The 13,592-nt window shown below is 39.6% G+C and overlaps 1 protein-coding gene across 1 annotated transcript; it reads left to right on the top strand.

Moving 5' to 3' along the window:
• The first annotated feature begins 165 nt into the window (after positions 1 to 165).
• pias1b (protein inhibitor of activated STAT, 1b) lies at positions 166 to 12,872 on the top strand. Its single transcript, XM_042496438.2, has 14 exons — positions 166 to 221; positions 2,593 to 3,025; positions 3,232 to 3,316; positions 3,501 to 3,548; positions 4,408 to 4,498; positions 4,602 to 4,736; positions 4,840 to 4,945; positions 5,357 to 5,430; positions 6,232 to 6,392; positions 6,608 to 6,741; positions 6,829 to 7,006; positions 9,211 to 9,350; positions 10,831 to 10,868; positions 10,959 to 12,872. The coding sequence occupies exons 1-14, from the start codon at positions 198 to 200 to the stop codon at positions 11,301 to 11,303; spliced, it is 1,992 nt and encodes a 663-aa protein (XP_042352372.1). The 5' UTR covers positions 166 to 197; the 3' UTR covers positions 11,304 to 12,872.
• The last annotated feature ends 720 nt before the right edge of the window (positions 12,873 to 13,592 follow it).

Genomic DNA, 13,592 nt, shown 5'->3' with positions numbered 1-13,592 from the left:
TAGACGAGCAGGACAAAACTCCTAAAACAAACTGAATACTGTTTCAGTGGTGGGCACAATAAGTGTCAGCAGAGGACGTCCCGCTGTCCTCTGTGTTGCAGCAGCGCCCCCTGCTGTCCGTCTCTAGGAAGCGACACAGTTTTGTATCTGCTGTCCCCTGAGGACGGCTGTTGCGCCTGCGCACCTAATGTAACAAGATGGCGGAGAGTGCGGAACTGAAGGTAAAGCGAGCCCCTACGTTAGCTTGACAAATAGACGTTTCTCACATTGAGATTTGAATCTCAGACCATAGCACCATTCTAACTTGACAGTAGCGACCCGATGGGATTGTTATCAAAGCATATAACACCCAAACAGCAGAGCAGCGGGGGGCAGACAAACTGTTAGCTGGTTGGCTAGCTCGTTAGCATTAGCTTTGTTATTGTTGCCGACGTTCCGTTAGGCTGCCTCTGCTGTGCGGCTCACCTGCAGATAAGGCCAGATATCGCTTTTAGTGAAATATGAACACTACATTTATGTCACCGTTTGCTACCCAGCGGGTCCGTAGCGTTAGCCACCTGACATTATCAGTAGTTCACCGGGCGGACCGCAGTGTCTGTTTGAAATCGGGCTCTGTCTATTCCCTGGACGACAAGCGCAGTTTAGCTTCCATTAGCGTTATTTCTGATTTGATATGGCGGTAGTCAACGGAAATATACCCTCTATCCATAGTGTGGTAACTGCAATATAACTCACGTTGGCGATTTTGGTTCAAAACTACGAGATAAAGTAAATACTGTAGCATTAGATTTTGTCTCAGTGAGAGTACACCGGCATCACACAGGCGCAGCTAGCTAGTTTATGCTAAATCTACGCTGTGTCCTTCCCTCTTTTGCTCTCTTAATGCTGGTTATTAATTATTAATGGTCAGAAAACACTGGTTGTGAAACGTTTTAACATTGATCTGCTCACTTCCTAAACAAATCTCTGCACTGTTGACACTCCTGTGCCTCCTCATATGAGCCGTGTTTTCTATGGTATAAAAGGTATTCAACATGCACTCCACATAGTTTAGCTCAGTTATTGAATATATCGAAATGTTTTCCTTAATAAGTGATGCCAAATATCAATCGTCATGAGGTTGTTTACAGTTACTGAATATTTAGCTTTTGCACTTCCACTTTGAGTGCCAACTGGGATCCTCAATAGATAACCTCCACTGAAAGTGGATTGCCACTTGCATTTGCACGTGCTTCGTAATTGTTTTTTTAGTGCAAGCATCAAGTGTTTCATCTGTTATTCACGAGACATTACTATAGGGTGGTCATAAGAACACGAGTACATATGAAATATAACATAACGTGGAGATGAAAATGTTTCGTTTGGTGTCACAGAGGTGTTGATCCAGTTTTATGTAAATTGTGGTGTTGGTTTATTTGAAACCTTTACACTGTAAGCTTGGATGTGCTTTGTTGTGAATAAGAAGTCCAGTGTTGTTCAATTGTATCATTGATGCTTTTGTTATTTTGAAATCTCCAACTAAATAACAGGATCACTATTATAATATAAGGCAGTCTGCTATAGAGCTTGACAGATTATCGGCCTGGCCAGTCATCTGGGCCAATATTTGGCATTTTGCTGATTATCTGTATCAGTGTTTTATTTTAATGATAGCTAATAAAATTAAATCATGAAAAAGTGTGCGTATTACACTTAACACCAGGGATGGGCATCTGCAATACATGCAAAGAAAGTGTTCGCATGGGAGGAACTTTTACTTTGTTAAACCTTAGGGAGCTATTTTTATTCACTTATTTTTTATTTAAATTTTCACTGAATTATGTAATAAAAAGTTGCAGGGAACAAACTGTATATTATATTGGAAGTTTCAGTTTTGATTAAATATTTGCTAAAGGCATTTAAAGAGTTGGAGATTTGTGTTGGTGTTTGTTGTTGACAGAAATATGTTCATTTTTATTTATTAAATATCAGTTATTAGACTCCTTAAGTACTAATAATAAGGGTATCAGCTCTGAAAAAGCAATATCGGTCGAGACTAGCCTAATATAACATCTTAAAGCACTTGTTCAACAATTGGGTCAACACATCTCTGACACTGTCTCACTAAAAGTTTCTGATGTATTGGATTTCATTATTTTGTGCAGATACTCATGTTATTGTGTCCACACCCTGTATTATCACTTTCAGCATGTGGTGATGCTTTATGAATCAAAGCTTTGAAAAGTGGATTGATTATTAGTAATGTGCGGTCTCTGGTTTCAGTTAAACAGTCGTCTCTGCCAAAATCATCTCAGAGTGACTGTTTGTCAGATATACTGTATGATGAAACTCTTAATTTTAAGATTTTATTAAGAAACAAGTCAGAAAAAGGACAAAGAAATTATATTAATCTTCCTGCTCCAAGCATCTGTAAAAAATGAAAATATTATGGGTGTGGGAATTTGCAAGCTAGTGAAGGGTTTTAAGAAATGAATAACAAGCTTTATCAATAATGTTTTAGAAGAAGAGATAGGAAAACTAATTTCTTTACACCTTAATATGAAAATGTGTTTTTCAGGGTGTAATAGACCTTTTTTTCCCATTTTTCACCAGCAAATGGTAATGAGCCTTCGAGTTTCGGAGCTCCAAGTGTTGTTGGGGTATGCAGGACGGAATAAGCACGGGCGCAAACACGAACTTTTGACCAAAGCTCTCCACCTACTCAAGGCCGGTTGCAGTCCTGCAGTGCAGATGAAGATCAAAGAGCTCTACAGACGGCGTTTCCCAACCAAAATGGTTTCACCAGTGGACCTGGCACTGCCCGGCGTTCATTCTGCCTCCAGCCTGCCCGCTGGCCTCGCCCAGCTGGGATTTGACAGCCACGGTTCCCCGTCGCCTCTGCTGCCCGTTTCTTTACTCGGGCCTAAGCACGAGCTGAGTCTGCCTCACCTCCCCTCCGCCCTGCACCCTGTACACCCTGATGTCAAGCTCCAGAGATTGCCATTCTACGACGTTCTGGATGAGCTCATTAAGCCAACCAGCCTGGGTGAGTCCATGACTTCCTGCTCAGCTGTGTGTGTGTGGTGATAACACTTCTTCCTTTTCTACATACTGATGGAGCATTGTGACCACAGATATGTAACCATGACTTGTTAAAGCCGTACTTGGTTCAAGTTGAGTATGAGCTGATTAGTGACTTCAGTAGATTTCCCCCCTGACTGTCATGTTCTGTTCCTGGTTTCTTTTTTGTAGCCTCAGAAAACAGTCAGCGGTTCCAGGAAGCATGTTATGCCTTCGCACTAACACCACAGCAAGTTCAACAGATCAGCAGCTCCATGTAAGTAAGAAAGCTGTGTGGTGAGCAATGAGAGGGAAGGAGAAATAGTGCTGTGAAAGTGTCGTAACTACTAAACCATTTTTCAATGTTGTTTACATTATTTAGAAAACACGTGTTATCTGATATAACAAGCAGTCAGAGTAAACATTGTTATTAAGTCATTGTTGTTCTTTAATTTCTGAAGGGACATATCGGGGACCAAATGTGACTTTGCTGTTCAAGTCCAGTTAAGGTATGTCTAACACACTTTTCTTCTAAACCAAGAAGTATATTTGCGTGCAGTAGTGTCTGCGCGCAGCTCCTCTCAGGTCTGAAGCAACCACAAATAGTCGTGCCACTTGTTTACTTCTTGTCAGCTGAGACTTTCCTCTTAGGGGTTTCATCTGACATTCAGATTCAGACGTAATAGGTTAAAACCTTCACCAAAGTTTTAACTCGAGCTATTTATTCGCTCAAAGTTGTATGTGATTATTATGACAAATACAGGAGTCTAGATTAATTACCGTAAGAACAGGTCCTGAATTGTAGAGCGAAGAATGCAGCCGATGCTTGTCTGCCGGATGCACACACCCTCAAGTTTTATTCACAATGAAGTTTAGACATTCTAGGAAAAAAAAACAATATAAAAATGTTAAATTTTTTTCTGGAAAATATAGGCAAAGTGCAGTATAAGCAACACCTTTCTGTAGAAAAAAAAAATTATGTATTTGATTAATTGATTTTTGATTTTTTTTGTCTTGCTTGCTGTCAAGCGAGTGCGTCCATTTACTCACAAAAAACGATGAAGTTGAACAGACACGCTTAATTGGGGTTGTTTTACTTGGGAGAGCATACATAGTGACTGTAAAAAAAGTTGGCATTTTTCTTCGTTACAGAGTTAAATATCCATCATCCTTTATGGATGAATGGCATGCTTTAAGAAGTGCTCTTATATCACAGATGACTATATTTGACACCAATGACATGGTTAAGTGAGCAAGCAGGCCAGCCTTTTTGTGAAAGTGGCAACTTTACAGAAACAAGCTGCTTTCTGCATTTGTCCCTCAACATTTGATCTTATCGCTTCTGTGATTTCTTTTCTTCTTTTTCAGATTTTGTTTATCAGAGACAAGCTGTCCCCAGGAGGATCATTTCCCCCCTAATCTGTGTGTGAAGGTGAACGGCAAACCCTGTAATCTCCCGGTGAGTCCAGGCTGTCTCTCTGTCTATCTTGTCATGTTTTCTGTGTATCACAGCACCAGCTACTGAGAATCCAGGTCAATGATGTTTGATATTTTGTCTGCAGGGATATCTTCCTCCAACCAAAAATGGAGTAGAACCAAAAAGGCCCAGTCGCCCCATCAACATAACCTCTCTCGTCCGACTGTCCACAACAGTCCCCAACACAATTGTGGTGTCATGGACTTCAGAAATTGGGAGGGTAAGAAGATCCAGACAAAGCTTTATGAATCAAGCGATACTTCCAATTAAAGAAGATTTTAGTCACATCGGTGTCATTTATCTTGCTCACATTGTTTTGTCAGAGTTTTTCCATGGCTGTGTATCTGGTGAGACAGCAGTCGTCTGCAGTGTTGTTGCAAAGACTACGGTCCAAAGGAATCAGGAACCCTGACCACTCAAGAGCTCTGAGTAAGTTCTCGCTTGATTTGACAGAATGGATCACGTGTTTCTACTGCATCTGTAGTGGAGTAGGAAATGAAAAAGACTCAATTAGATTGACTTCTTTCATGTTGTAACTCCTGTGCTCTTTTTGTGGCCTGTTTGAACACTTAGTCACAACAACTTGGAAGTCCCGGGAATTAAAATTAGGATCTTAAAAGGAAGTCCCTCAGTTCCTTAAAGATTCCCTGAAAAGCTAATTTGCTCCCTATTGATATTTCTTGTTCCACTGCAGTTTTTTCAAACACTCAAAACATTTTACTCCATACTGACCAAGGATTAATGCTGAGGGACTTTGAGTTTACCAGATTAAATCAGCACACTTTCCATTAAACTGGCAGAATTTTTGTATGAAATATTTGCCTTTTTTCTTTTTCACAGTCAAAGAGAAATTAACAGCCGATCCAGAGAGCGAGATCGCCACCACCAGTCTACGAGTCTCTCTGCTGTGTCCTGTAAATACTCCACTATACTACTGATTTTTCAGAGTACTATTGTAGTTTTTGTTAAAGTCAGTGATGGAATTTAACTAAGTTTATTTACTCAAGTTTTGAGGCACTTGTACTTCACTCAGTTATTTCCATTTTATTATACTTGATACTATTACTCCACAAAATTTCAGATGGAAATATTCTACTTTTTACTCCTTTTCATTCGTCACTTGTAGTTAGTAGTAACTTTTTACAACAAAACAAGCCATGCTTGTATAATATGATGTAGTGCTATACTCCTAATGTTCTAAATATTATACAAAGTATCTAAAATTGGCTGCACATCGACAAACTAGAACATTAACATGTTCTCACTGTACATGTATTTGCCATTCTGCATTATTGGTACTTCTTCTTTTGATACTTTAAGTACATTTTCTGATATTATGTATGTAGATACCTGTGTATGTACCTGAGTGATATTTTGAATTCAGGACTTTTAACTGTAGTAGAGTATTCATAGACAGTGGTATTTTCACTTTTACTTAAGTATTTCAGTACTTCCTCCTTCACTGGTCATTGTATAGTAGATAGTTGTGAGATGTATATCTAGTGGCCTAGAGAAAATACCTTTAGAACCAATTAAACCAGCCACTTAGCCTGTTAATAGACAAGAAACAAGAAATTAATCATTCTAAAAATCGCCAAGAATTTAATTTTAGTGTACAGAGAGGCAAAAAAAACGCATTTCTCCATATACTGTACACTAACACAATTCTCTTGTTATAAAACAAACACACTTATTTTGTGCTTTTTTCATTAAAGCTGGGGAAGATGAGGCTGACAATCCCGTGCAGAGCGATGACCTGCTCTCACCTTCAATGCTTCGATGCCACACTCTACATCCAAATGAATGAGAAGAAGCCGACCTGGGTGTGTCCAGTCTGTGACAAAAAGGCACCGTACGAGCACCTCATCATTGACGGGTGAGCACAGCACCTCACACGTTCTGGGTAGATTACCGTCTAACCTGATGATAATATAAGGGGGAGTTATAGTATTGCTGTTTGGTCTGAATACCTTGAAAGAAATTGTTGCTTTAAAAAGTGTAGACACTGTATTTCTGAAACATAAGTTTTAAGGGATGATGATGCACTAAAGCTTATGTTACCGTTTTTTTAATGTCATGCTGTTTTCACAGGTTGTTCATGGAAATCTTGAATAGCTGTTCTGACTGTGATGAAATCCAGTTCAAAGAGGATGGAAACTGGGCCCCCATGAGGTCGAAGAAAGAGGTGCAGGAAGTGTCTGCTTCATACAACGGTGTAGACAGCGGTATGTAGCTCGCATATTTCAGATTCTTTCAGCGTACTCTTCATCCTGATGTGAGAGCACAGTGTAAGTTAACTCATCCTTCTGTAGATTCGTCTCGGACAGAAACGCACGAGCAGAAACGGGGATCGTCTAACGACAACAGCAAAAGAGTGGATGTGATTGACCTGACACTGGATAGCTCCTCAGAGGACGAGCTAGATGATGAGCCGCCTCCTAAAAGGCCCTGTCCCTCGCTGTCACCTGTCTCTCCGCCTCCAAACAAAGGGTGAGTCTCCAAACCACAAACAGGAAGTGAGATCACCATGAACAAATTTATTTTGGGGATCTTAGTGCTTAACTTTGCTGTGTTATTTGTCTTGTCTGTAAGGGCCTGTGTCCACCAAGATTTTTTTTGTCACTTTTTTGTTTTTTTCTAAGCACCAGCGTCTTTTCAGTTGTTTCTAATGAGGAGCGTTGCCTGGAGAAAAATCACAGCACCTGTTGTTGTTGTTTTATTGGTTTTTTTTGTAGAGCTCCCCACTTTTTCTTTGTGGCCGCTCCTGGCACTTTGAGTTGATAATCTCTGAACTTTTCAGAAAAGCGCTGGCGATTTCCTTAGGCAGGTTTCCATTACAGATTTGTGTATAACTTCAGCAATATTTTCAAAATGTTAATAAAACACAATCGTGACATGACTGTGTTTCCACTGAGTGATGTTATGTGACTTCTCCTCTGGCGATAACATTCCAAGAACCATGGTGACAGATGTTCAAAACAACAGCAGGTTTAATTCTGTTGCAGCTACTGCACTAGCCGTCATTATTCCCAATCAAAGGCAGTGTAGGCGTGTTATGCGAGTGATAATGGAAAGGCAAGCCCCCTATACATTGGAGTGGCCATGTATGAGGGATTTGTGAGTGGACAGTCCACGATTTCACAAAGAAATTGTGGTTCAAAACTTCCAGATGATCCTCTCAACTTTTGAAGAGTTATGCGATGCAGTAACACCTCTTGCAGCGCCTGCTGCATCATGCCTGAGGGAGCCAGCTCCAACAGATACTCTTTGTTGTAACATTGTGTGACCTATAAAGGGAAAAAAGGTGTTCCCATTGCAGTTTTGCTAAGTATGTTTTTTTGTTTTGTTTATTTTAATGGACTGCAATACTACCTCATGCGAGCATAACAACTTTTTGTGATAAATTGGAGTTTTTGCAAAATTGACATGTTTCCATTAAGTGTATTTCAATGGCAATTTCAACCTGCGCAGTTCGAGGGTTAATGGAAATCTGCCCATTGCTGCTTTTTAGCAAGGCTTCTGTCACAACAGAGACAGACGCTTATTTGTGGGAGCAGATCAGTCGGCAGACATTGGATGTTGCTTGTGGTGTGTTGGGCTTTTATCAGCATACCATTGTAAACTCATTGTTACTTGTGTAGTTAACCCTCTATTAATGTAGCTTCACTTAAGCTTACTAGCTAATGCTAATGTCGAGATATCATCATGAAATCAAAACCCACAGCACATCATTAAAAAAAAAGCACCGAAGCGCTCTCCAGCACTCGTCCACCGTCTCTCTGCAGAGGAAAAACGCTATGTGGACGCAGGCCCTAAGGCTACATCCTCAGTAATGTGTTTCTGCTTTAAAACTTTAACTATTACTACATTTGTTGTGGTCCAGTGTTTTCAAAACCCTTAAAGAGGGTCTTTAGAAAATGCTGCGGACTTCATTTTAGCCTGAAAACGCCCGTGTTTGTGTGTTAGTCTGGACGAGTCTGAGACTTTTGAAAACGATGATGCAGACACCCACATTCACCTCTTGATTGGGTCCCAGCAGTCATACTATATTTGCTTTGCAATGACTTCTAATCTATTGTTTCCGCCTCCTTGACAGCCATATACTCATGACTCATGACTTCTTCCTCTGTAGTATTTATATGCAACTTCAGCGCCTTTAGCACTGCACACACACAAAAAACACTAACACCTGCCAACATCTGACTTTTGTATGGAATGGGAAAGGTTACAATTGGCAGTCACATCCAAATTACCCTGCAGTAGTCACAGGTATTTATCGACCATGGCTCCAACGTTGCACCAACACAAAGTACAAGCTGTGCTCAAACAAAATTCTAAGTTAATCTGCACAGTTTGGAAGAGAGACTGGAAAAGTAAGTACAAAAAAACGTAGTAACCGCAGAACATTTTGACTGGTCTTCATGCTGCTCTCTGCTGTTTACAAACCTGTTTTTTTCAGCTCTTCTGTAATGATGAATGTGACACACCAGTAACAAAAAAACAGGGCCATGCTTGTCTGTTGCAGAGCCGTGTACACATTTCTGCTCTACTGGTGATGGAAAAGGAGCCCATAGCCTATTTTGATGGGTTTTCCATGTTAAAAAAAGTGTAACCGGGCTAATTTTGGTGGTAAAGGGATGCAAGTGTGTAAGTGTGGATGAAGCTTAAACTAACATGGTGTTGTTTCCTCCCAGTGTACTGAACCTACACAGCCATGCCTCACCTGTAAGCAGAGCTCCCAGCATGCCCCCTGTGGAGACCAGCTACATTCCTCCTCCTCCTCCTCTTATCCAGGACTATCGCCACTATTATCACACAACCAGTGACCTGCCAGGTATGCCTGTCAGTTGCCTTTATGTAAAAGTTTAGATTTCGCTGCCTTAGTCTGCCTTAATACAATAATCACATGTGCATATGTATGTTGAAAAAAATGTGATCACACATGATGCTCCAGCAGTCAGCACCTATCAAAGTTACAGTCTTTGTAGCTAAAGTGTGGTGATGGGACATGTCCTGACTTGATATGACAGACTTGTTGCCGAGACAAAATCTTCAGTCCACTGAAGCCTCACATAAGCTGAAGCTGAGTGTTGGCATGGAAATACGACTGAGGAGAACTTCCCTGATCTCTTCCAGAGTTTTTAAGTTATTGTGAGACAACTGCACACCACCTAACTTCCTGTGACTTCTATTTATTATTAGTAGTAGTAGTCTTAGTTTAATTTGGAGATAATCATGCTGTTTCTGGGCATGTATTTGTTCACATTTTAGCAAATTGGCACCAATTAAAGTGGGCTGAATTAGGTATTATCTACTCCTGTTTGCAGTGTGTGCGTGGATGTACAGACGGCTATCACTAGAACATTTTAAAACTGAAGCGCACGCCTGACAATTCCTTTCACGATTTAAAAAGATCGGCTTTTTTTTCTCTGTGATTTCTAAACATATTTTCTTTGCTATGGACATTGGTGTGTAAGGGAAGGTTTTAGTTTGGTTTTTTTTTACTAAATTCTAAAATTATGTGGATCATATCAGTGTGTTCAGAGTTATGAAATAGTGTGATTTTTGATGCAAATTGCTGGAATCTGGTGCTTAGGGTTTAAAGAGGCTTACCTTAATTTCCTCCATGTGCTGTGTGTCATAGCCAGTGCTGCAACTCCAGCTGCTGAGCGTGTAGGTCAGAGAGCCAAACTCTGAGAGAATCAATCACTTCAAAGCCAGTTTGGACAGGGGGAATGATTACACCCAGTCATAATTCACTCGATGTACATGAGAAATGCAAGTTTTGTATTAAGGCAGACTTGACAAGTGAAGCTGTCTTTGAACACAGATGTTTGTTACTTATTAAATAAATATGTAACTGTATATTGTAAAGCACGTTGGGCTGCATTTCTTGTATGAAAGTTGCTATACAAATAATGTTTATTATATAATAATCATAACTATATAGTACCCTTAAAAACAGACTTTACAAAGTGCTTTGACAAACAAAGCAAAGCAGAAGTAAGAAGCGTTTCTTGCAGAGGCAACAAAACTTTAAGAGCCAAACAATAAGACCAGACAAAATTTAAAGTAGGATTACACAAGAGGAAAATAATTACAAAACAAAAATAACAACCCATACCAATAAGAATAAATACAATTTTAAAGAATATTAGCAGTAAACACAGAAATAATAGCATTAATAATAGAGTTAACCCTAATCAAAACAGAATAATAGAATGAATTAAAAGACAAACTAAAATAGATTGGTAGTGTATATTGGTAGTTTACATCCAGATGAAGTAAATAAACTGAGTCTTCTTTTCTTGCAGATCTAAATTTCTTCTCCTTCCTCCAAGGCGACAATCAGGTATATTTACTCAAACCTTTATTTGCATCATACTGCAGTATGTTTATGTCGGGTTAATGCGTTAATGGTCACTCTTTTCTGTCCTGGCAGCATTACAACATGGTGATGGCTGCAGCGGCGGCTGCATCAGCATCAGCCTCAGAGGACCACGACCTGCTCCTCAACCGTTTTCTGCCGTACGGCTCCTCTCCAATGTTACGGGAGCAGCCGGGCACCCCGGGGAGCAGCACGCTAGCGGCCACTAACGGAGGCAGCAACAGTGGCAGCACCAGTAGTTTGGTGTCGTCCAGCAGTCTGCGGGACCGCGACAAAGACAGAGAGCGAGACAGAGACAGGGACAGCCACACCATCTCAGGATTGTCGAGGTCCTCGGTGGAAGCTGCTGCGGCGGCGGCCATTTACGGCTCCATATCTGACGTTATCTCTCTTGACTAGATCCACACAGAACTGAAAGACAAGGGAGACCTTGAGGACAGGAGTTCTCTGTAAATACGGAAGAGGAAGATGAAAGAATACAGTGCTATGTACAGAGAGGAAAATCTATTTTCAATTTTACTTATCATGTGTATATAAACTTAGGACGCTTCTTGTCCGGTGAGTTACTTCAGTTGATATTTTTCTGTGAATACTGAAGACTTTTTCACACCTCTTCATGTGGTCCTTTGATTATATTGTACCTTTTGTACCTGGTTTTTACAGTTTTGTTTCAATATTCCATGTCAATGGCATTATTTCAGTATAATGTTATGTGCACAGAGCCCAATGAGGTGACACCTTATGTAACATGATATTTAGAATATAAAGAAAATGGGCATTGTTATAGATGTACAAAAGGCAAGTCACAGCAAAACAGGAAAATGTGTAACACTTTCTTTATTTTCTAAATGGCATCATTTCTGTCAGACATGTTTTGACAGCAGAAAGATCTGGCCATTATTGCCATCACTGTAGATTTTTCTGTGAGACATTCATGCTGTGGTCATAATATTTTTAAGGAATTATTTATGATGTAAGTTATGTTGGATGTGTGCTGTTTTTTAAAGAAGCATTCCTTATGCCTCTAGGAACTGTTGCCACTACAATTGCAAACGCTAGATCCTTCTGTTGTCATAACTCTGCACTCTCTTCGCCTGTTTCAGTCAATCGATTATGAACAATAGTGTATAGTTTAGACTGTACCTAAAGTATAAATTGGGAGTAAGTCTGTATTGTAAGACCAGGCTTTTTCAGTGTGTGAATGAACGGCACTAGTCCAGCAAGCAGCCTTCTTATTGTGTGTTTTGCTTATAATTTAATTTTGCCTATTACACTTCAAAATATACAAAGAAAACGACAGCAAAGTGGCTGGTCAGTGTCTTTCAAGACAGCTAGTTTCTGGTCAGCTTTTGGGTAATTCTACATTTTACGTTTGATTTTAACACTTGCTTCTCGACACACAGGCTGTTTGGAGCAGTGGAGCGTTCACAGTTGCAGGAAACACTTAAAGAGTAGCTTTGCATGTGTCTGCGAATTTCCCTGAAAGCTCACCTGTGCGAGTGCTGTGCCGTTCCTGTGCAACGCCACAGGATGCACGGCCTTTTTTTGTCGTCAAGTGTTTTTGCAACAGCCTATAAGAGAACTGTGATAGCTTAGTCTTTGAGTGTATCACAACACGCATTTTGGCCCAGAAGTCAAAACCATTGAAGTTATTATGGACTCATCCCCTCCCTTTATTTTTCTTGACTTGTGCTTACGATTAGGATTATTTATTATCATATATATTTTCAGCATTTGTTTGATTCGTGGATATGCATTGCTGTCATTGTATGTGATATTTCTTTTGTAATTATATAATTAATGCTATTTAAAGATGTCATAGTTGCTTGACATGCATTGTAACATTTTCTGTTTGTTTTACTATCAGATGATGTCAATAACTCAATAGAGGCTTTGATCATTTTGAACCGCTACAAGGTCTACTGTGCTGTTTGATATTTGTAAGAATTAAACAGATATAAGAAAGTGCACCTTTGTAGTTGTTCTAAGGATAAGTCCATGCTGCAGTATGCAGTCAGATGTCTTCTAATTTATTGTTGGGTTAATAAGAAACAAGAAGAATTTGCTGTAGGGAAATACCAATATGTTTCAGATCATTTTGAAATGCTGTGCCATTACATAGTTTGTCCACCAGAGAGCAATGACTGGAACTGAATAGCAAAAATGACATTTTAAATGCATTTTCAAAATATATGGGTTTATTTTCAAATAATTTATTGAATTATTATTAAATACAGAATAAGGAAATACTATAGAATCGATAATAGTTATTAATTGAATCATTTTATCATTTTATCCATTAATTCTCTATGACTTCTTTAGATTCCAATTCAATTGATTTAAAGTGCTGCTTTGTGAATGTATCACTTCTCTATAACTGAATGCTGTATTTAATGGTTTTTGTCATTATGTCTGGTGGCATACTCCTAGCTCCTTGACATATTGCTTTAGATCATAATTGCAGGACACATTTTAGGTTTTCACAGCAGGAAAAGCACAGGTGTAATTGATGGATGGCTCAGTTCCATTTAAGTGTGTTGGTAAGTCAAAACCCAGCACCTGCACACCTAAATGGAATGCACAAACTGATTTGTTTATTCAGAGGAAACCAAAGGAGGCGTTAAGATTTTAATTCTTTGTGTGAATCACTATGCTGGGTCTGCAAGACAGGACCAAGTGCATCCCTAT

This window comes from Plectropomus leopardus, chromosome 7 (genome assembly GCF_026936395.1).
Source record: "Plectropomus leopardus strain MGB_pleo_1.0 chromosome 7, ASM2693639v1, whole genome shotgun sequence".
Classification (NCBI taxonomy): domain Eukaryota; kingdom Metazoa; phylum Chordata; class Actinopteri; order Perciformes; family Serranidae; genus Plectropomus; species Plectropomus leopardus.
Note: the sequence above shows the minus strand (reverse complement) of the source record. Positions and strands in the feature narration are given on the sequence as shown.